General features: G+C 39.2%; 3 protein-coding genes across 3 annotated transcripts in view; 1 reads left to right on the top strand and 2 right to left on the bottom strand.

The window, feature by feature from the left end:
- Nucleotides 1-2787, bottom strand: part of hcn4 (hyperpolarization activated cyclic nucleotide-gated potassium channel 4) — a 109859-nt gene extending 107072 nt beyond the window's left edge. Inside the window, exon 1 of the mRNA XM_058089022.2 lies at nt 1561-2787. Coding sequence (XP_057945005.2) covers nt 1561-2270 — 710 coding nt within the window. The 5' untranslated portion in view covers nt 2271-2787. The remainder of the gene's footprint in view (nt 1-1560) is intronic.
- Nucleotides 2788-6625: 3838 nt separating this feature from the next.
- rec114 (REC114 meiotic recombination protein) lies at nt 6626-15670 on the top strand. Its single transcript, XM_058088596.2, has 6 exons — nt 6626-6824; nt 7695-7784; nt 12772-12855; nt 13044-13217; nt 14061-14129; nt 14414-15670. The coding sequence occupies exons 1-6, from the start codon at nt 6738-6740 to the stop codon at nt 14576-14578; spliced, it is 669 nt and encodes a 222-aa protein (XP_057944579.2). The 5' UTR covers nt 6626-6737; the 3' UTR covers nt 14579-15670.
- The window catches only part of LOC131139219 (neuroplastin-like), a 45855-nt gene continuing 36362 nt past the window's right edge, over nt 13368-22860 (bottom strand). Inside the window, exons 7-9 of the mRNA XM_058088592.2 lie at nt 16180-16201; nt 16031-16104; nt 13368-15913 (exon numbers count right to left, since the gene is read on the bottom strand). Coding sequence (XP_057944575.1) covers nt 16044-16104; nt 16180-16201 — 83 coding nt within the window. The 3' untranslated portion in view covers nt 13368-15913; nt 16031-16043. The remainder of the gene's footprint in view (nt 15914-16030; nt 16105-16179; nt 16202-22860) is intronic.

Genomic DNA, 22860 nt, shown 5'->3' with positions numbered 1-22860 from the left:
GCATGTTCAAATGAAATAAAACCATTACCATTACCATAAATAGCATAGCTGTTCATCTTTAGGCCACAAATTACTGTTAAGCTTAACTCAAAAGCACCCCTGCTGGTTGCAGTCTAATACTACACTCCAATTTGCTTCAGTAGCTTCAAGGCGGAATTATTCATTCATTCATTCATTTTCTACCGTTTATTCTCACGAGGGTCGCGGAGGTGCTGGAGCCTATCCCAGCTGTCTTCGGGAAGAGAGGCAGGGTACACCCTGGACTGGTTGCCAGCCAGCCAATCACAGGGCACATATAGACAAACAACCATTCACACTCACATTCATACCTATGGACAATTTGGAGTCGCTAATTAACCTAGCATGTTTTTGGAATGTGTTAGTGTTCTTACAAAAAAACACTAAACTCATCACACACCAACTTAACACTCAAAAGGTATAATTATGAAACCAGCTCAACCGAATCATTCATTCATTCATTTTCTACCGCTTATTCTCACGAGGGTCACAGAGGTGCTGGAGCCTATCCCAGCTGTCTTCGGGAAGAGAGGCAGGGTACACCCTGGACTGGTCGCCAGCCAATCACAGGGCACATATAGACAAACAACCATTCACACTCACATTCATACCTATGGACATTTTGGAGTCGCTAATTAACCTAGCATGTTTTTGGAATGTGGGAGGAAACCGGAGTACCCGGAGAAAACCCACGCATTCACGGAAAGAACATGCAAATTCCACACAGAGATGACCGAGGGTGTGGAATTGAACCCTGGTCTCCTAGCTGTGAGGTCTGCGCGCTAACCACTAGACCGCCGTTCCAAGGCGGAATTAATTTCTTAGGTATCTTTAAGCTAATTTATCATTAAATTAATGTATGCATGGCGGCACGGTGGCGAACGAGTGGTTAGCGCGCAGACCTCACAGCTAGGAGACCAGGGTTCAATTCCACCCTCGGCCATCTCTATGTGGAGTTTGCATGTTCTCCCCGTGCATGCGTGGGTTTTCTCCGGGTACTCCGGTTTCCTCCCACATTCCAAAAACATGCTAGGTTAATTAGCGACTCCAAATTGTCCATAGGTATGAATGTGAGTGTGAATGGTTGTTTGTCTATATGTGCACTGTGATTGGCTGGCGACCAGTCCAGGGTGTACACCGCCTCTCTTCCCAAAGACAGCTGGGATAGGCTCCAGCACCCCCGCGACCCTCGTGAGGAATGAATGAATGAATGAATGAATGAATAATGTATGCATACAAGCCTGAACAAATAAGGTATAGTGCATTTTCAGTTGTGCTTTTGTTTGCACATGTGCTAAATCGAGCTAAATTCCCATATTGGGAAAAGGCCGTTTTTCCATGGATTGTGCCGCAGGCCTCTTGAGAAATATGCATCTTAAAATAGTAAATGCAAAGATTATTAATGTGGAGGGAAACTTGTTAAGAATACTCTCATTGTGTTACTTTGTATTGTATTACAATATAATAGTGAGTGGACACAACCATGCATTGACAAAAGTACTATTTCAAATTTAAAAGGCATCAAGACAGCTCAGTGTTTACCTGAAATCACTGTAGGGGTGAATAATCCAAAATCCGGCGGATTTAACCCGCTCTTGTTCCCTCTCGACCGCCTTCTCACTTCCAAACATCCTCAGGGAGAACTTGTTGACCCCAGGTTGGAGCATGGCCCCGAACTGCCGGTGCATGAACCCGGCCTGGTACAACCGCTCGTCGTCCGGTAGAATCTGATCAATTCCATCCAACTTTATGAACCCGGACTGGGAGTCCGCTTGGGACTCGTTCGGAGGCGCGCCACCGCTGCTTCCGCTACCTCCGCCCGCACCTCCGCTGCATCCTTGCGCGCCTTGCTCCGGAGCCACCTCGCCGATAGCTCCGGGTGGACTCTCCTCGCTAGGGGTGACGTCCCCTTCCGTGATGAGGCGCCTCTCCTCCGCGGAGTCCGAGTCGTGCACATGACGGCTGGTAATAGACGAGAGGCTGCCCCTGAACCTCCGGCAGTCTCCATTGGAGCTGGTCTTCATCGGTCTACCGATGTCCGTCTCCATGATGACGGACTCGCCGCTCTTGGTTTCCCCGATGCCTTTGCAGCTTCCACCGGAGGTGGGCGACGGCAAAGGCTTCATTCTGATGCTCTTCCTCCGCGTGTCCTTGTCTCCGTCTTCTCCTTCACCCATGATGGATGGTTTGTGTCCAATATGATGGGGCAAACTATAAAGCCTTTTACGCATGGACGAATGCAACCTGTCCATTATGACATTGAGAACAAATTGAACTAATCCACCTTTTTAAAGACGAATGGGACGATTTTTTTGGTTAACGACTAGCCCCAAGCGTTTCTTATCTGTTTGTGAGCAGCGTGGAGCTAATCTGAATCCCTGAAAGCTTGCAACACATGACACGCACTCTCCTTGCTCGCCGCCGATGCCGCTGCTGTTGGTGGTGTCTCTCAGTGAAATGAACCGCACATTTTTTTGGCTCCTTGCAAAATTCCACTACCTGTTTCCCTCTCACGCACAGTCTGGGCGGTCCGCACGACCACAGCGTCCCTGACCTACACGCACATATTTGCGCCTCGTCGACATGGTGCGCAAAAGTGGAAAAAACTGCCTGAAAGTCACCTTTGCCTGACATGTGAGAGGACGCGCCGATGAGGAGGAGGATGAGGACGCGAGAAGGGTCACGCACGGAGAAGAGAGGCTTGCCCCCCCCACTCTCCTCATGGAGGCGTCTTACAAGGAGCCGTCACGCCGCTCAAAAAAAAAAAACAAAAAACGGCGACGATCATGATGAGGAAAACGCACGGCGACGTTCCAAGGAGCTGCGCTGACATCACTCACCCATCCCCGACCGGCGGTGCGTTTAGGTGAACGCGTGAATATTCATGATGCTGATCTGTTGGGTTGCCATAGGAGCGAGGGGCTGCGAGTCTAAGCTCAGCCCACCTTGTTTAAAGGGGAATGCTGTTCTCCATTCTTAAAACGCACCACACAGTTGGGGTTGGGGGAGGCTGAGAGGGGGTGGGGGGAGGCGGGGAAACAGGTAGGGGGGTGCTGATTGTTGAATCATGGAAAGCAACATGTCTGTGATCAGTACGGGTTCTCTTAAATGTATGAGGGATGGAGCTCTAATTAAGCGTAATTGGTATAATCTGGTGCTATTATGGATCCATAATTCACAAGTTAACCTTATAACAAGTGGGTCAAGGTTATATTTGAATTATAAAGTACAGCAGGGGTCTCAAACATGCGGCCCGTGGGCCAAACGCAGCCCGTGAGACGCTAGTTTGAGGCCTCCGGTTTCCTCCCACATTCCAAAAACATGCTAGGTTAATTAGCGACTCCAAATTGTCCATAGGTATGAATGTGAGTGTGAATGGTTGTTTGTCTATATGTGCCCTGTGATTGGCTGGTGACCAGTCCAGGGTGTACCCCGCCTCTCGCGCAAAGACAGCTGAAATAGGCTCCAGCACCCCCGCAACCCTCATGAGGATAAGCGGTAGAAAATGAATGAATGAATGAATATAGAATATGTAGTGGAGCAGAATGGGTGGAGGACAGGAAGTGATGTTGGGGGTTCAGAATATGAAGTCAAGAAATTAAAATTGCAATGACGTCAATGTGACAAAAGACAGCTGTATAGTGGAACGTCATAAACGAATGCAAAAAGTTTGCCTCGGTTTACATACATGTCCTGGTTAGTGTATTTTTTGGGAGTACGTCAAAAATTTTCGAAGATTTAGCATCAGTTTGCGTACATTTTGTTATCATAAAATATGTTGCACGTCTTGTTATTAATACACTGCCTGAATCTGACTGTTTGTGATATATTTATCACAAAATGTCCCTTTTGAGCAGCCCGTTACTGTTAGCATGGAAACCAAAACAGGAAGTCATTGACCCCAGCTTTGTTAACTCACAGTTAATTCACAAGTCTCTGCTTTTGTTAGTGATCATGGCTGCAAAATATATCCCAATGGATTGTAGAAGAATTGTGTCATGGAATCAGGGAAAAAAAACAAACAAAAGAAGGCAAAACATATTAAAATGTCAAGAATTAAGAACCTACCCAAATCTTTACGATATGCTGCCAAGCATTGGTAATATTCATTTTACCATAACAATATTTGTGCTAAGTATGTGCACTGTACACTCTTTCATTTTTTTTTTAATTTTCTCTTATTTGCTGTTTCCTTTCCAGTGCATGTAAAACTCTTCCATGTAGGTCAAATATTCATTTCTCGGGAATGTGAATGTCGTGGTTCTTCACCAACAGGAAGCTGAATATTCACAATGCCCAAAGGGGAAAGTGGGACACAGTGTTTTCGGTATTCTATTTCTGCAAATCTTTTCTCAAAACAAAATAAGAAATATCCATATGAGATGCAGTGAATTCATGCGTGCATGCATGCATGCAGGGGATACAATACCTTCATGCAGTATCTGCCAAATAAATGTAGATATTTGAATATATTGTATGAAATAATTCACCGGTTGCCAAAAATAGTGGCACCTTTTTACAGAATATTATCTGTGAGTCATTTTCAGTGGAAATAAAATGCATACTGATATACAACATAAATACTATATTTTATAGTACTGCCGTTTGAGAAGATATACTGTTATGTGAAGGGAATTATGAGATACTGCGTATGTTGAGATGCCCTCTTTGCTCCTCTCCACAGGTGACTCCGGATATGATCAACTCGGAATGCTCCAAAAATGTGAAGTAGATGGAAATTCAGATAAGATCTGCAAACAAACACTAGTCACAAACTTGACACTGCATGTGAAATTTTAGCAATGAGCATATTAATTCAGTGTCTGCATTTGGTAGGATCCATAGAGGAACTTCTCCCCACGCTACAGCAGTACTATAGTATATATACAGTACACAAGAAATGACGTTATTTGCCTTCATTTAAACTTAAAGGAAACTCTACAGCTTCAATTAACAATGCATTTGTAGAACTAGTTTTAACTGCCTCAATAGTAATCCTTATGGCTTTGTGTATTTTCTACAGAGTAGTATTAGACACAGTTCCATATACTGTACAAAACACCCATAGTCCATATATGACCTAATTAAGGCCCTATATATGTATACCCAACAGTCACTGTTTAGCTTGAGGCTGACCTCATAAGGTTCATCACCTTCTTGCACTTTGCACATATTTTCCATATCTTTGTGATAATCATATAACATGTCTTATGGACATTTAAAAAAAAAAACTCATTCATATATGACCATTGTTCGCCCTATATGGACCTGACAACACGCCTGGCATTTATCCGTTGCTTCCATATGCCTCCATCATCAGCATACTGAGATGATGCAGCATCTCTTGCCAACATTCACAAAGATGTCATTAATCACGGTATTGAATAACAATGGGCTAATGGCGTTGCCTTGTGGAAATCCATTTAAGATGCCGTACACCCCTGAGACGTCATCTCCAACTTTTACAATAAATGTTCGATTTGACAGGAAACCTTAGACCAGTGGTCTCAAACACAAGTTTGATATGGATGCTGTATGGTATCATGTACCCAGAAAAAAATTATTACGTTTGATTAATGTTCATGTTAAAGGTTAAATAACTGTTAATAGTTATCCTCCCTATCCATGTGGAAGTGGTAAGTTTTTGGTTATTTAAGTTTAAAGGAAATATCTTGAAGGCTACCGTTTAGGTCGCTAGCTCTCTAGTTTGCGAGTTAGCATGTGTCTCAAGACACTGCAGTTGCGCAATATGTTGTAAATAAAAAGAGTATAAATGTGACTATAGTCGTGTTTTGTCATGTCTACAGGGCTCTAATAATGCTTTGTTCATTTTAATCTGAAAAAAATAATTTGTGTACCCACCAACTATATGTGGTTTCTTAAGTTTTTTATTATTTGCCGTTTTATTATTATTATTATATATATTTATTTTATTTATTACTGATTAATTGGTTTTCTTTATTCTTGATTTGTTCATTTATTTTTCATCTTATTTTGTGTAGAAAAATAAAAAGTAAGATATTTGAGAACAGTGGAATGTTTTATCAGAGCTTTTCTTGTAGAAATTTTTTTTTTAATTTGTTTTTAATAAATACGTTTTTTTTTTATGATGCGGCCCAGTCTCATCCAGACCCGAGCTCCAGTAGCTCCCAAGTAAATTGAGTTTGAGACCTCTGCCTTAGACCCACAGCGTTCTGCCACTAACCATCATTTCTAGTTTAATAAGCAGTCCTTCTCGCCACATATGTTTTCTCTATGTAAAAAAAAAACTATTACCATTCTTTGTTTACTGCTGACAGCTTTCTCTGCTTCATTACTGATTTCATCAAGTGCATATGTTGTTGACCTACCTTTTTCTATAATGATGTGCACGTCTCACGTGATTCTTTCCAGCCAGGTGGGGGTGCTGTTCTGCCAGTGGCGGATCCCCTCCAAAACTTCTATTAGTTTATCTAAATGTAAAAGCTCATTTTAAACTATACTATACACGGGCTGTGGTAATGCTTTACCGTAGCAGATTGTTCCTAGCAAAGTAGAATCGGGTATGTGCGATAATTCCTTATAAAATACAATAATTTTAAGATTATGGGAACAAATTTATTTCCCATCTGGCAACACTGCGCACAGACAAACTGTCATGCGCAGTGAGCAACTCCTGTCTTTTTTCCAGCGTGGGACAAAAGTAATATTAATTTTATAATAATAATAATTGATTAGAAATGGCCACCAGCGTGAAATGGAGGTTGAAACGTTATGGGCGCTTTATTCCAGGCACGGGTGAGACCAGCAAGAGGGAACCCTGGAAGGTATCTATCTGTTCACCACCACTTAAACACGCAATTAAAGACCTAGCATTAGCCTAGCATTAGTTAGCATAAGTGCGTCGTTGGTGTGTTTTACTTTATTGTATTTTAAGTTGGATTTATATTTAATAAGCTGGTGTGCCGCTTGTAACGTCATACGGGTGCATAAATATGACGTAAAATACAAAATTCTTGAATGTTTTTTTCTAACTAACTTCTTCTAACATTCACTAGCTAGCATAACATTTATTATTTTGCTAGGCTGATGTACTTTACTTCTTCCATGTAAATTATATTACTGAGTATATCAAGAGTACATTAACAAGTATTCTCCTGGGTTTATAGGGAGCTCTTTAAGATATAAAAGAAGGAGAATTTTTAACTCAACTCTAAATTTGTTAGGTAAACATTGAGCATTGAGGCTAATACAGGTGACGTTTGAGCTCTTCTGGTTCCGAATAAGAATTGTGCGTCAGTATTTTGGACTAACTGAAGGGTCTTTAAAGATTTCTAACTAAAGAAGAGGTCCTGATCGAAGATGACACCAGGCACGACACAAAAGTTATACCAAACATATGCTACATAGTTGGCATGTAGCTATAAACACAATGGCTCATGGCGTCCATAGACATGATCAGAGAATGTTGCTGTGCTTCAGTCACTCTTGTGTGTCCGTATGTTGCTTTAAACATCACCTGTAATGCTAATACATATTTTATGATGCCAAGCACTGAGGCTGGACCAGATACATGCACTGTTTTCACATGTTGCACAAAAGCCAAAGAAAAAGCAAAACACACAGTGTTACCTTGTTTATGGCTCGCTTAGTAAGATACTTGTTGCTGATTATCCTTTCTCCTCTCCACCTCCCAGACATTTGAAGCGAAGAAAAACGAACCAGAAATTATTCTCACAATTGTGGACTACGGATACTTGATGGTCTTGCAGGGACAAGAGTGCTTGGTAAGGAGAAACGTATTATTTTGCATTTGTATTGTGTTGTTACTTCAGTCATTTGAGATAATGTTTGTCTGTTGAAACAATGACCAATTGTAAATATGAATAAAGTTGCCATTACAATATTTTGTATTCATTTGTAATGGTTTTGCACTATATATATATATTTATATTTTTTTGTATATGAGATTGACTATATCGTAAATGATCCCACTTTTTCAACACACTTTAAATAAATACTTTTAAATTAACTAATTTCCTACCAAAGACATTTTTTTTCAACCTGACCGCTCATTCCCAAAGACGTATTTAGGTAGCAGAAGTGCATTTTACAAGAGCTGCGTTTATCCAATTGAAATCCCTAGAAACCAGGAAGTGAAAAGGTATCTTACAAGGTTACACATTGAAGGGAAATTTTTACAAATGCACACACGCAAAAACGCATGCACACACACACATGTGTAAATTGTAAGTAGTTCATTGTGTTTATATTTGTTTACATTTTTTTGTGTGTGTGTTTTATGTTGTGGCATCATTGTTTAAACATTTTGCCTAAATAGAACTAAATTAGTGTCAAAGGGAAAGTTATGCTTGAAATGTATCTTATCACAAAAATCCTTATTTGTCTCATTTATTTCATGAATTAATTAAATGTATTGCATTCTTCATACTATGACTTTACAAATGCTCCTGTTTAAATTGAAACAAAACAAAATTAGTGGTGTAGCACATCACTAATTGTGTACTTGTGAAAATATCGACATCCTTTTTAAATGCTCTTATTTCCATATGTTGGAAAATGTATGAAAAGATGAGATTAAAAAAAAAACAAGATAGCACCTTGTAAATTCATAAAAAAACAACAACATAAAAATGAATAAACATGAATAAACATGAATAAACATGAATAAAAATAAATAAAAATAAATGAAAAAAATAAAATAAAATAAAAATAAAACAACAGAAATATTCCCTTCCAAATATTTTTTTAATAATTGTATTATTTCTAGTGAATATATATTTTCATGGTTGACAAGTATTTGTACCAAACCATCAAAAGACCCCAAGTTATTGTCACCCTACCAGTTGTAAATGGTTTATTGGTAATACCCAAATAAGCCATCATTATTAACTAGCATATTTAGTGCATTTGTTTTATGGTGTATTGCTGACCTTGTGCAAATCAATCGTCTTCCTCAGACTACTTGTTTATCACACCATCGCCATTTGACAACACGTTTTAGAGAGCCTAACAAGGTACTAATCCCACACGGGTTTTGTTTGTTTGGTTTGTTTAATTGTTTTAAGATTGCCGCGGTGTCAGGAGGGACAAAAGAGACACGTCTTAAATCCCTGCTGCGCCTTGAGGGACGTCTCCCAAAGCCAGTTAGCAGTGATGAGGCAGATTCCACTCATAGGAAAAGGATGGGGGGTTGGAGGGAGAGAAGTTTTAGGCCGCTCATCACTTTTTCTTGGACGCTAATCTCGGTCTCATGAATATGTCGAAAATCACCAGATTAAAATGGGTGCAGCAGATCATGCAGCAATTAATTCCGATGTTCCGCATGCGCACATTGGACTGTGGAATGTGTTCATCCATGAAACTACTTGCCGTATACCTCCACTTGCTGCTATGTAATTCAGAAAATAAATTATTATGCCTGGAATCATTTAAGGCTGCATCTGCGAATGTCATGCTTGTGATGCTGGCAATTTATAGTGTGTCACACTTGTTATTATACTGTAGCTTGCCTATATTATAGGTTGCAGTATTTAATATCGTTTCAATTAATTAGTAATGCTGCTTTCTAAATGACAAACCCGGTTGGGGGAAATGTGTACAACTACATTATAAAAAAAGAACAAGCAATGATATCTGTGTAATCAAACTATATGTATGGCGCCACCACCATTTACTATGGTGGTACTGATGTCAGACCACCATTACTGGTGTCCCTACAGCCTGGTTATGAGCACCAAATATGAGAAGCTTATCTTGAGAGAAAAGGCGCTCACATTGTCTGTCTTTGAAGTTCCCGTTTTTCATGAAGACACCACATCTCTATACATGTATCATTTCATGGAGGACAGCTTTGTAGAAAAGAAATTGGGGGGGTTGCGGGGGAAACAGGCTTTGTTACATGTCTTGGAAACGACAACATTCATTACTCAGCTGCACATACGGGAGCTATATGTTTGATCACTTTGTTTTTATTCTGTTAATAGTCTTAACCTAGCATAATATTGTTCTTTAAAATGTGATGTAATGTTAACACTGAAGCTCACGTAGCTATGCTAGTGTTGATAACATTTCTGTCCTCCTGTGCCACTCCTTGATGCTAAGTTGTTGTATGTGATATTTATAGGTTATCAGGTCGAGGGCTGATACTGGCACGCGGGGGGCATGATACTGGGCCTGATACCAGACAAACCATGTGATGATCTTATTATCACATACTATTTAATCAAAAGACCATTTCGACCATGTTCGCCTTCATGGAAGTTTAGCTTTCGTTTTTCCATCATGTAACGTGCCAGAGAGTTGAATTTTGATTTGAGAGAATCAGGCTCTTATTCATCCCCATTTTCTTTTCCGATTGATAAAATAAACATAGACATGTATTTGTCTAACTCAGGCCGGGGAATACTTTCTACCAGTCTTCGTTCGTTCTTGCAGTTGATGAGCCATTCAGAAAAAAGCTTGAGGTCGCACTTGGTTTTCCAACTTGTATTTGCATTTTTAGTTTTTTCGATCATCAATCTTTTTTCGATCTCCTCATTAATGGTGATAAAACGTTCCATTTCTAATATTCCGTTTGCTATTTTCCCTATTTGCCTTTCGCCGGGAGTGTCAACCGCTGACATGTTGACAGAGCACAGACGGCAGCAAAACAAACGCTGTGTGTTCACGCTCGTGCTCTGTTCTCTGATTGGTTGTTTCACGGGCACGATACCAGAGCAGTGCGCTCTGAGTGGACATCTACGGGGGCAGATACTGGACATGGTTAAACTCTATATTTTATCAGTATCACCGCCCTGGGCTTTGACACAGTATCATTTCGGCCTTTTCCCGTATCATTCATGGGCGGTTTCTAGGGTACAGGGCCAATTAATACTGTAGTATGTGATAATAGATTAGATTCAACTTTATTGTTATTGCTCATGTCACTGGTACAGGGCAACAAAATGCAGTTAGCATCTAACCAGAAGTGTAAATTTATAAATACCTTATTAGTAAGTAAATGACAAGATATAATAACAGTAATAACAGTAATATGTACATACAGTGCAGATATATACAGGAATATAAATGACTATAATATGGCTATTGCAGATTATACAGGTTATAAACATCTATGAATGTGAATGCATACAGTATATTATTTAAAACACACGTCCAACACACTACCTCTGAGACTCATGTCAAATGGTACAACATGAAGCGGTAAGATCGCTGACCTTTGTGTTTAGACATCAAACCTTTACGCTTATTACCTAGCAGACTCCAGAAATGAAGTAAATAAGTCTTTATGTCTTGTTTCTTGAGTTCTGTCAGCAGACACAGATATGCTTGCCGCACCAGTCAGCCTGATATTCAGGTCAGACGTAGAGAGCTTTTTCAACCAGGATGATAGACCAGTCTATTATAGATTGGTACTGTGAACGCTCAGGGAAACTTCCAGGAGCAGGGAGCTTAGACCTGCAGGCCACACACGATAAGGCGGTCATAGCTAGAAAAAAACCTGATGTAGACTGGAATTTGCTGTATTTGAGAGAATAGTTAGTGAAGGTCTTAGAGGACCTGACTTGGACGTCTCGTCAGCAGAATGAAATCATGACAGTCTTACAAAGGCAGACTTACAAATTTAGTCTGGCATTTAAGCCACAGCCTTCATAAACCAAACGGTATACTTTTTCAAACTGTAACGTATTTAAATTAAAATAAATAAAACAAACCAATTGGTCTGAGCCAGGAGTCTCAAACACGCGGCCCGCGGGCCAAATGTGGCCCGCAGGACACTAGTTTGAGGCCCCCGCCTTGATATGAAAGTTTAAAGTTTGATATGGATGCTGATATGGATAATGTTCATGTTAAAGGTTAAATAACTGTTAATAGTTATCCTCCCTATCCGTGTGGAAGTGGTAAGTTTTTAGCTATCTAAGTTTAAAGGAAATAACTTGAAGGCTACCGTTTAGGTCGTTAGCTCTCTAGTTTGCGAGTTAGCATGTGTCTCAAGACCCTGCAGTTGCGCAATATGTTGTAAATAGAAAGAGTATAAATTTGACTATAGTCGTGTTTTGTCATGTCTACAGGGCTCTAATAATGCTTTGTTAATTTTAATTTGAAAAAAATAATTTGTCAAACATTAATTTGTCGTTTGTATGAATCTGCATTGGTTTTACGCACGTAAAACTAGAATTATAAAACTATAAAAGAGTGTTTTGTGTCAACATTTTAAAGTCAGCCACTGATGACATCATAGAAGGACGATGGCAGAAGGAAGGATGTTTTCTGAAACTGATGGACTCGTGTATTAATAACAGAAAACACGCCCCGCATTGTACGCTAACCAGAGAATGCGGTCGAACTGAGGCGAAATTGTGCCGTACATTTTCGACCTTAACCAAAAAAAACATGCTAACTGAGGCGGATGCTAACTGAGGTTCTACTGTATTTTTAATGTTCCAACACCACAGTGGCTGCTAATACTACACAGCAGTCGATCTCATTTATTTTCTGTCATGCCCCCGCCAAAATATTTTCACACCCCCGGTTTCAAATAATAGAGAAACTGATGTGTCTGTACTGAAAAAACTGAACTTGGAACTGAAACCAGGAAAATGCAACAAATAGGGAGCATAGAAGTCAAATTGCATGTTGAGTACTACAAATTTGTACATGTTGGCAGGTCTGCATGGACATTGACAGTTCACTGTTTCTGGCATGCATTTTCTGTCAGTTATACTTTTGTATATGTATTTTAAATTGTAGGAGACAATTCCTTTGAATGGTGCCAGCGACTTTCTCAAAGTCCTTCAGAAATCCGACAACTTGATGATTCGCCATACAATAAAGGTGAGGTGCGCTTTTGTGGCCATTTTTAAAAAAAAAAGTTTCATGATCATTAAATGTGTTTTCTGCTCTTGTGTTCTCAAAGGAACAAAAAAAAAACAGCCACCTTGTTTTTTTTTTTACCCTTAATGAGATGCTGATTTCAAAATAACAAAGTGATTTAGAGTGACAGCTGAGAGATGTGTCCTCAGGGAGCGAGCCGCCTGATCAGGATGCAGTTTGATGGAAGTAACAAGGCGGAGGCCATCAAAGAGTGCTCGAGTGCTGCAGAAAAACTCAGAGAGCATGTGCCCGTCGGCACTCAAGACGACGTCCTGTTGCCAAATAATCAGCCCCCTGTGGTCGACCCTGCGCCAGTGACACAGGTGGCCCATTTTTCTATTCAGTAAATATTTATTTTCATAAATGTAAAAAATCTGTTTATACAAAGTACTTATGGCAACAACATCTAACAATGACTTTTTGCTTTTGATAGATTTTATGTAGTCATTTACAACCGGTTATGAATTCACTGAAGGCAATTTATATATTTCCATATAGTTTATATTAAATATAGTGTATGTCCTGTGGGAGCATTTTTTTTATCAGTCTCAACTAGGTCAGCTTCGTGGAGCAGACACTAGATGGTGCTATTTACAAATTCTCATACTTAGAGGTCACATTGCTGCCACACACAAGCAGCTTGTGCGCCTACATTATGATGCAGTCCAGCATATACACTATCTCTACGTAGATGAAATATGTTTTAAAACTGGGATTTTATGGAAAATTGTACGTCATGATTAATACTGACTGTAGTTGCGGAATGTTATTTACGTTTTGACAATTGTCTTAATTGAATATGTATCACAAACCAGAAAGACAGAACATGATGACAAATGTATCCACTCTAAAAAGACTTGACTAAATATGAACTGATTATTTTGTACTCACAGTTTTATGAGTGTATTTAAGGATGTGGTGGCTTGTTTGTAAGCGGATGAGAAGGAAGTATGTGGATTGTGCCAACAGGGTGGAATATGACCTTTTAACAAACAGACACACTAAAGGAGTTCACAGTAGAAGATAAAAGGGCTTTGAAGGGGGCGGGATATTTTTCAATTAGTAATGAAGCCAATTGATTAGACTCTTGAATCTGTGTTTCCTGCTGCGTCTTTTTTTTTTTCTTCTTTTCCTCCCCTCCTTCTACTGTGTCTGCATGTCTGCAGGGCGAGGCGGCTGGAGGTGAACCTGAGGTTGTTCGTGAAGGATCGCTGTCAGTTCAGCGTCTTACCCGGGTAACTGAAGGGTGCTTTATCTTTTATAAATCGTGCAATATATTGTATTCTATTCTGAGATTCACCTTCATATTTATGCATTGTATAATTGAACAGAAAAGTGTTCTAACAGATTGCTTAATGTTGTCGCCTGTGCTGCTCACAGCCACTGGGGGTCATATGTGCACAGATAGAATTGCTATGATATATTGTGATGTTTTGGTCAGGGTCATAGTCATCAATAGATTTCTTACTGTTACTGTTACATGTGTGTTGCTTAAAGCTATCTGTTGGACCCTCCACAGAACCTCCTAGGAGAGACCCCTCTGACGCTGCCTCAACTCTACCGTCAAGGCTCCTGGGAACATGGCGATCTGGAGGCCCTGCTGCGCGTTTGTCTGCTGGATCCCAGCTTCCACGCTTTGGTGGAGCAGGTCGAGGGCGAGCTGAGGAAAATACTTCAAGAGTGAATCAGCTCGACAAGTGAAGGCTGAGAGAGAGGTCAAGTCAGCGCTGTTCTTTTGTGTTTGTTTTTTCCACGCTGTTTGCTACGTAGGCGTTAGGTTGACGCGCTGCCAAAGTTGACTGGATCGTGGTCGTGCGGGAGGAGGGCTTCGGAGATTTCAAATGGCGTTAAATCCACACAAATTTAAACCACCCCACCCCCCTAAAAAACCCAGTTTGTTTTTTTTTTTTTCAAATTTTTATTCAGAAAAAAAAATATTGGTCTTACTCATGTTTTGATCGTGGCTATATACTCTGGTCCCGCTGCTCCCCATGTTACTGCAGGTCCATTCCCACCGCAGCACACATCAGTACATTTGTATTGAAAGTAGGAGTCATGCAGCTACAGCAGTTAATTTTGCTATGCCAGCTTCCAAGGGATCCCACAATATTAAAGCTTGACTGATTAAAACAAACTGCCCTCCACTTATCTATTCAAGAATACATTTTGCATAGGATTATAGCCATGCTATATAGTTGAAGAAAATAAAAAATAATCAATAAAATTAGGAAATATTAAAAAAAATATTGTTCTTTTTTTTTTTTTTACAGATTTCCTATCATTTGAACACTCATACTGCAACATATACAAGACACTCTAAGTTACTCTCAAAAGAAATTCAAAGTAATACACATACCATCAATATTTAGTTAGTTAAACACATTAATCATTTTCTGTATTCACTCTCATTAGCTTTAAATACTGCCTGTCAATGAAGCCCTTGCTTCACAACAAAAGTTCTATTAAAAGTGGACCTTGCGTCACAAAATCAAACATTAAATGACCATGATATGCTGTACAAATGTTCAAGAGGGGAACAAAAGAAGACATTATATACTGTATATATATATATTTATATTTATATAAGGATGACTATAAAAAAAAATCTTTTGGGATGCAAAACAAAAAGCCACACGAGGGATAACAACAGAAGATGTCTATTCTGAGTATCCTATTGCGTAATTATTTTGCATGCATTTACATGATATGTAATACAAAAGGGGATCAGCTCGCTTGAGACCCGTGATTTAAATCAATAAAGGAGACATCAACATCACATCAAAAAAATGTGTACACCTCTTGGCGGCGATTCATAGTCACTATTCGTCATCCTGACATCTCCACGCGACAAGGCATGCTTATTTAAGACCGCCGTTCCAATTCCTCTCTGTTGCCAGTGTTATGCTGATATTGTTTCTCATAAAATGAGACGAGATATGCTTTATTGTTATTCCCAAAATAGCCTGCAGCTCCATCCACCTTTGATGTAGCCCCAAAACTTGCTGTTTAGCCATCTCATCTGCAAAGAGAAAATGTAGAGAAGGCAAGGCCATGGATAATCCTCCCAATGTGTTCTATATTTAGATTTGCCCCCCCCCCCCCCCCCCTCTCCCAATCACTACATGCTTTCTCTTACTTGAGTCGATTGCTTATTTCATGTTCCTTTGGCGGACGTTTTTGTCTTTGTGGTTGTTTGTTGAGTTTGTTTTCCTAGGAAAGAAAAGACAGCTTTTAGAAACACGAAGCAGGTTAAATAACTTATGATGTAGAGGTCTGTTGACTTACATTGGTCCGACTGGTTCATCATCTTTGACATGCAGGAGATGAAAAACACAATAAGGGAGACGTATGTCATATACAAAGGTATAGACTGCATGACTGTTATGTCTATTATGTTAGCATCCGCTTGCCTGTTTCTGAATGTAATGGATGTTTAATTGAATTGCTCGTATTGTAGTCAGCTAATTTTACTTTGGGGGGGCGTTTGACTCGGTTTCACTTTGGCCATTTTGCTTTAAAAAAAAAAAAAAAAAAAGCCTTCGAGACACTCCAGAGTTCCTCAATATGGGCCACAAAATCCTTCAAGCGTGAACGTTTGCAGAGAACAGATTGCTTTGAATGGTGGTGTGACACAGGCGTGCTCTGGTGATAAGCACTGACATCATAGAAGTCAGCTGTGCACAAACTGTGTCAAATTGAAAAACATTAACAGACACAATTGTGAAGGATATATTGAAAAAAAAAAAGGTTTCTTGGAAGGCAATAGCGCCGCACACACTGCATTAGAAAATGGCCAACAGTGACATATTGTTTGAATAGTGGAGTTTGACAACATTGCAATGGGCCCTTTTAAACTACCCGCAAATCTAATGTGAACTCATTCGCCAAATGATTCTCAGGGGGTTACTACTCATTTTCAGTTTGAGCATACGTGTAGGAGGATTGCAGATGGCTCATTTGAAACCGCCTTTTAATTACACCCAGCAATATCACAGTCATTTTTTGAAAGAGCCAAAAATAAATAAATAAATAGAATACACGACAGATGAGATATTGTGACCGATTTGGCATCAAAATACGGATCTTTATTGAGCTTCCCGCAGCATCATTGTGGTTGTATGATTCCCCTGCAGCACATTTAGAATCTCTGCAGTTACTGCTTATTGTTATTCCTGCTCACAGCACCTTTTTTTTTTTTGAACGGCACAAAGCTACTCATATGTTTTGAATACAAGAAAAACATTTTAACAGTACAGGAACAGGTGAGTGTCGCTAGTACTGAGCTGTAGTGGCTCAAAATGTCCTGGGAAATGATTTGGAACCCTGGATCAAGGATATTTTAGTCAAATGCCCATGCCAAGTACCAAACTCAACTAAACCGTGCAGCTTAGTGGAAACAAGGCAACAAGAATCGGTTACATTTGGTGCCCTTTGACGAGGTGTTTAGTGGTTGGCATACGGATGAAAATGTAACACCAAGTCAACGGCCAGTCGTAATCATATACAGTATCTTCCATCTTCCATGCAGTTGCATCATAGATCGGCAGTGTTAGCGGCATTCCATGACGTTAATATGAAGCAGAGTATGATAGTTACGGTGGTATGAAAATGTTTGGGCACCCCTGATAATTTTCAAGATTTTCCTTTTATAAATCACTCGTTGTTCAGATCAGCAATTTCAGTTAAATATACCATATAGCAGACGAACACAGTGATAGATGAGAAGTGCAATGTTTATAAATCCTTTAAATCAGGGGTCTCAAACACGCGGCCCGCGGGCCAAATGTGGCCCGCAGGACACTAGTTTGAGGCCCCCGCCTTGATATGAAAGTTTAATGTTAGTGCTAGCCCGCGCAAGTTTGATATGGATGCTGTATGGTATCATGTACCCAGAAAAAACTATTACGTTTGATTAATGTTCATGTTAAAGGTTAAATAACTGTTAATAGTTATCCTCCCTATTCGTGTGGAAGTGGTAAGTTTTTGGCTTTTTAAGTTTAAAGGAAATAACTTGAAGGCTATCGTTTAGGTCGCTAGCTCTCTAGTTTGTGAGTTAGCATGTGTCTCAAGACCCTGCAGTTGCGCAATATGTTGTAAATAAAAAGAGTATAAATGTGACTATAGTCGTGTTTTGTCATGTCTACAGGGCTCTAATAATGCTTTGTTCATTTTAATCTGAAAAAAATAATCTACCCACCAACTATATGTGGTTTCTTAAGTTTTTATTCTTTGCCGTTTTATTATTATTATTATATTTATTTATTACTGATTGATTGATTTTCTTTATTCTTGATTTGTTTATTTATTTTTCATCTTGTTTTGTGTAGAAAAATAAAAAGTAAGATATTTGAGAACAGTGGAATGTCTTATCATAGCTTTTCTTGTAGAAAATTGGAACCAAAGCGAAGTTTTTTTTTTTATTTTTTTGTTTTTAATAAATGCGTTTTGTTTTTTTTTTGTGGCCCAGTCTCAACCAGACCCGAGCTCCAGTGGCCCCCAAGTAAATTGAGTTTGAGACCCCTGCTTTAAATCCTATAAACGTCATTCACTTCTCATACGTCAGTGTGTTTGACTGCTATATGATATATTTAACTGAAATTTCTGATCCCAAGAACGAGTGATTATAAAGGCAAATCTTGAAAAAGACCAGGGGTACCCAAACTTTTTCATATCACTGTATGTTAGTCATGATCCATGGCGTTGGGATCGATTTGCAGGCGGATATCTGTCTGCATATGCCACTGTTTTCACACCTCCTATGCACACGCCACACAAGCTGTGTTTGCTATAATGCCTCTGCAAGCACATGACGAATACCAGATTTTTGCTGTGTGAGAGTACCCACATGACTGCAACAACGTGATCACATTTGCTTAAATGTAAATAATAAAAATTTGTAATAAATTTTTATTTCAAAATGATCACACAGCAGAAATCTGAAATGTAAGCAACTAGATTTGAAACACAGTGTTAGAAAAGCCAGCCTCTGCCTCAGAGCCCTCGGCTGTGGAGCACCAAGTGTTGAAATACAGGAAATCATAATGCACGCAGATGGGGGGGCCAAAACCGGCGGGAATCCACATTGCTAAAAGGAGATTTTAGAGAGGCTGTGCCTCGTGAGCTGAGAGTCCTCATTGCTGATTTGAATGACATAAACATGGCAAATATAATCCACCTTAATCGCTTCATTTTTTTTCCGTGGATGAAACCAACGGGAGGCCTTGCACACAGTTTACTTGTGCTCTTGTACATGTAATGGTGCACGCAAATGTTTTATTAAGACATTTTTCCGTGTTGCTTGTCCCAAAAGAATCACTGATAGTTATTAAGCACTCATTTCCTTTGGAGACGAAAGTACTTTTATTTATAAATAGATCAGAGATTTTCTTTTTAAGACATTGATTGTGGTTGTTATCATTCCTTGTTAGTGTTTTTGTTTGTTTTTTTCAGCTTTTTCCTGGTTATGGAGTCGCCACAACGGATCTGATCCGCATACTGATTTGGCTTGAGCCGTTTAAATTCCGGATGTACACAGACATATTTTATACTTATAAATATATGTTATACTTCAATATTTTATACTTCTGTCATTAAGAGAATGTAGTTACACAACCTGACCCGGTCATATAAGCACTAATCAAAGTAATCGGATCCGTATTAAGTCATAGAAAACATTTTCCAATCTTAACACAGTGGAACCTCTAAGGAAGAACACAATCTGTTACCGGACAAGGCCAAATTGTTCCGATTTAAAAATGATATTTCCCATCGAAAATATTGCAAATTGAAAAATCTGCAGTATCTTAAAGGGGGCCAATTATACTCATTTGCGCTTTTTTACGACCCTTTGTATTGAGTCGTGGACTCCTATGGAGCAGCTACACACGATAACCAGCACATAAAGCTTTCTAGATCTTCCAGAATCTGCACATATTCCAGCTGTATTTCCTTTAAGTTTCCAAAACAGTCTTATTTTATTCCACCCACGGCCTGACTCCAGGCACGCCCACTCCTCTGTGATTAGTCCATCTCAGCTTGTACCTGGGCACGCCCATTTAAGGAAGTCCTGAAACCTAGTGTTCAGAGCTCCCTTCCAAATGTGCAAACCTTAGTCATAACTGTCAATCACGTTTTATATTAAACAACAAATGCATAATGCACATAGATGCATCTCACACATCTTTTGTCATACAAGTGTAACATTAAGTTAACCACTGGAAAATGTAAAAATGCTACCAAAAACCAAACGACAAGGAAAACAGAGGTTCCACTGTATTTCAAAGACTCACTGCCGGCAGAAATGCATGAATGTTGTGGCCAGTATCAGTATTTAGCACACTGTTATTATAGCGTACATTATGTAAATTATGTATAAACATCACCTACTCCTTGTTCATTTTGGGGCACATGAAATGATGACAACTTCAGTAAAGTAAGCACAGTAAGAGACGGGAACAGCTCAAGTCTGAATTAAAACGAGCTATTTAATATTCCTGACACATTTCCCTGAGTCAATCTTCTTTGTTTGGTTTAAATCAACAAAAGCAAGATGTACCCTGAAGCTTTTGTTTGGGCTGTATTAAGAGTGTTTGGTTGCCCCGTTGTAATCCACAATGACAGCAGGGTGCTGTCGCGGTTGTGTTTTGTATAATAGTGCGGCAGTTGTTTGGCGATTTTGGGGAGATGATAAAGTCACATTAGTAAAGGTTAAACTAAACCTTTCTTGACTGGGGGGGCCTTGGGGCTTTAGGGACATTTTCAAACGGGTCACGTTCTCGTTGGGAATTGGGCTCCACCACAAGCATGAGGCAGCTGGCACACGTGGGAGTAAATTTCAATAAATGCAGAAATGTACCAAACTGTTCTTAAAAAAAAAAAAAAAAAATCAGATTCAGATGAATAAGACATGATCTCGAGTCTCAGCCTGCCTCACAGTTGCCTGAAGCTCTTTGCTGCAGGGCTGAGAGTACTAATATGAAGTTTTGTTCGCAGGCGTTGTTTACCTTTCAGTTTACAGTGTGTCTGCCCACACTTGCATGATGGTGTAACACAGAAGGCTTAAAATTTATTGCGAAGGGAGTCATGCTAAGCACAAACAGAGATTTTTTTTTTTTGTTTGCTTGTCGCCGCTGGAAACACCTAACCTATTATGCACTTTAAGTAATATAGAAATAGCCAAAAAAAACAATGTTTCTCTGAAAAAGGGTAACATTATTGACATTTAGTTTGGGACAGGGGGCAATGGGCAGTAGGCTTGTCAATGCAACTGATGCAACAAAATCTCTAGAATCATGCAGAATCTCTCACTTACCGCCCATTTAGATTATGGTGCCATTTGAAAAGTGAGGGGAAGGGGGAAAGAATAGTGACCAATTCAGTTACATATCTTGTCTTGATATGTACAGTATATTTATGAACACATTGTTACCGTTGCTGTCCGTCAAAGGCAAAGACACCCCAGAAGGTTAGGGCTCCTGTTGTTTACCTAACGTAAATCTGCAAAGGTCATATTTGTATGTATGCAGTTAAAAATTAGCCTTGAGCTATGTCATTCTTCTGTTCTTTCAGCTGGATCACAAGATACTAGGGTCTATTGGTATGGACAAAATATCAATATCACCATATATTGCATCATTTTCTCTGAATTTTTGGTTCATAGAGGATAAGGAGTGAAATACGACAACGGGAACAATATGTTAGGATACAAAAACTCTACAGCCAAACAGCGCAAGTATGAAGAGGAGTAAAATATGCATTATGTCACTTGATAATTTTTTCTGTCCAACCTCGTAGATTGATCATCAAAATTCAAACGAAATATGAACTTTGCTAGTGATATCAATATCACCATATATTGCATCCTTTTCTCTCAATTTTTGGTTCATAGAGTATAAGGACTAAAATACGACAACGGGAACAATATGTTAGGATACAAAAATGCTACAGCCAAACAGCGCAAGTATGAAGAGGTATTGTCAGAGGAGTGAAATATGTATTACCTCACTTGATAATTTCTTCTGTCTAACCTAGTAGATTGATCATCAAAATTCTATCGAAATATGAACTTTGCGAGTGATATCAATATCACCATATATTGCATCCTTTTCTCTCAATTTTTGGTTCATAGAGGATGAGGAGTAAAATACGACAACGGGAACAATATGTTAGGATACAAAAACACTACAGCCAAACAGCGCATGTATGAAGAGGTATTGTCAGAGGAGTGAAATATGCATTACGTCACTTGATAATTTCTTCTGTCTAACCTAGTAGATTGATCATCAAAATTCAAACGAAATATGAACTTTGCTAGTGATATCAATATCACCATATATTGCATCCTTTTCACTCAGTTTTTGGTTCATAGAGTATAAGGACTAAAATACGACAACGGGAACAATATGTTAGGATACAAAAACGCTACAGCCAAACAGCGCAAGTATGAAGAGGTATTGTCAGAGGAGTGAAATATGTATTACGTCACTTGATAATTTCTTCTGTCTAACCTAGTAGATTAATCATCAAAATTCAAACGAAATATGAACTTTGCTAGTGATATCAATATCACCATATATTGCATCCTTTTCACTCAATTTTTGGTTCATAGAGTATAAGGACTAAAATACGACAACGGGAACAATATGTTAGGATACAAAAACGCTACAGCCAAACAGCGCAAGTATGACGAGGTATTGTCAAAGGAGTAAAATATGCATTACGTCACTTGATAATTTTTTCTGTCTAACCTAGTATCATCAAAATTCAAACGAAATATGAACTTTGCGAGTGATGCTAATGCGAGTGATGCTAATGCCTGTCTGAGAAAGTGTATTAAGTGTATGGTGAGTGGTTTTGCAGCATTAAAACATACACAATTAATGTAAAAAAAAAATTCAGTTGGCTACATCGCGGATTTAAACTATTCCTCCGCGATAAACAAGGGAACACTGCAAATATTTTATTGAC

Source organism: Doryrhamphus excisus, linkage group LG13 (assembly GCF_037039965.1).
Source record: "Doryrhamphus excisus strain RoL-2023G ecotype Guam linkage group LG13, RoL_Dexc_Guam_v1.1, whole genome shotgun sequence".
In the NCBI taxonomy this organism is placed as follows: domain Eukaryota; kingdom Metazoa; phylum Chordata; class Actinopteri; order Syngnathiformes; family Syngnathidae; genus Doryrhamphus; species Doryrhamphus excisus.
Note: the sequence above shows the minus strand (reverse complement) of the source record. Positions and strands in the feature narration are given on the sequence as shown.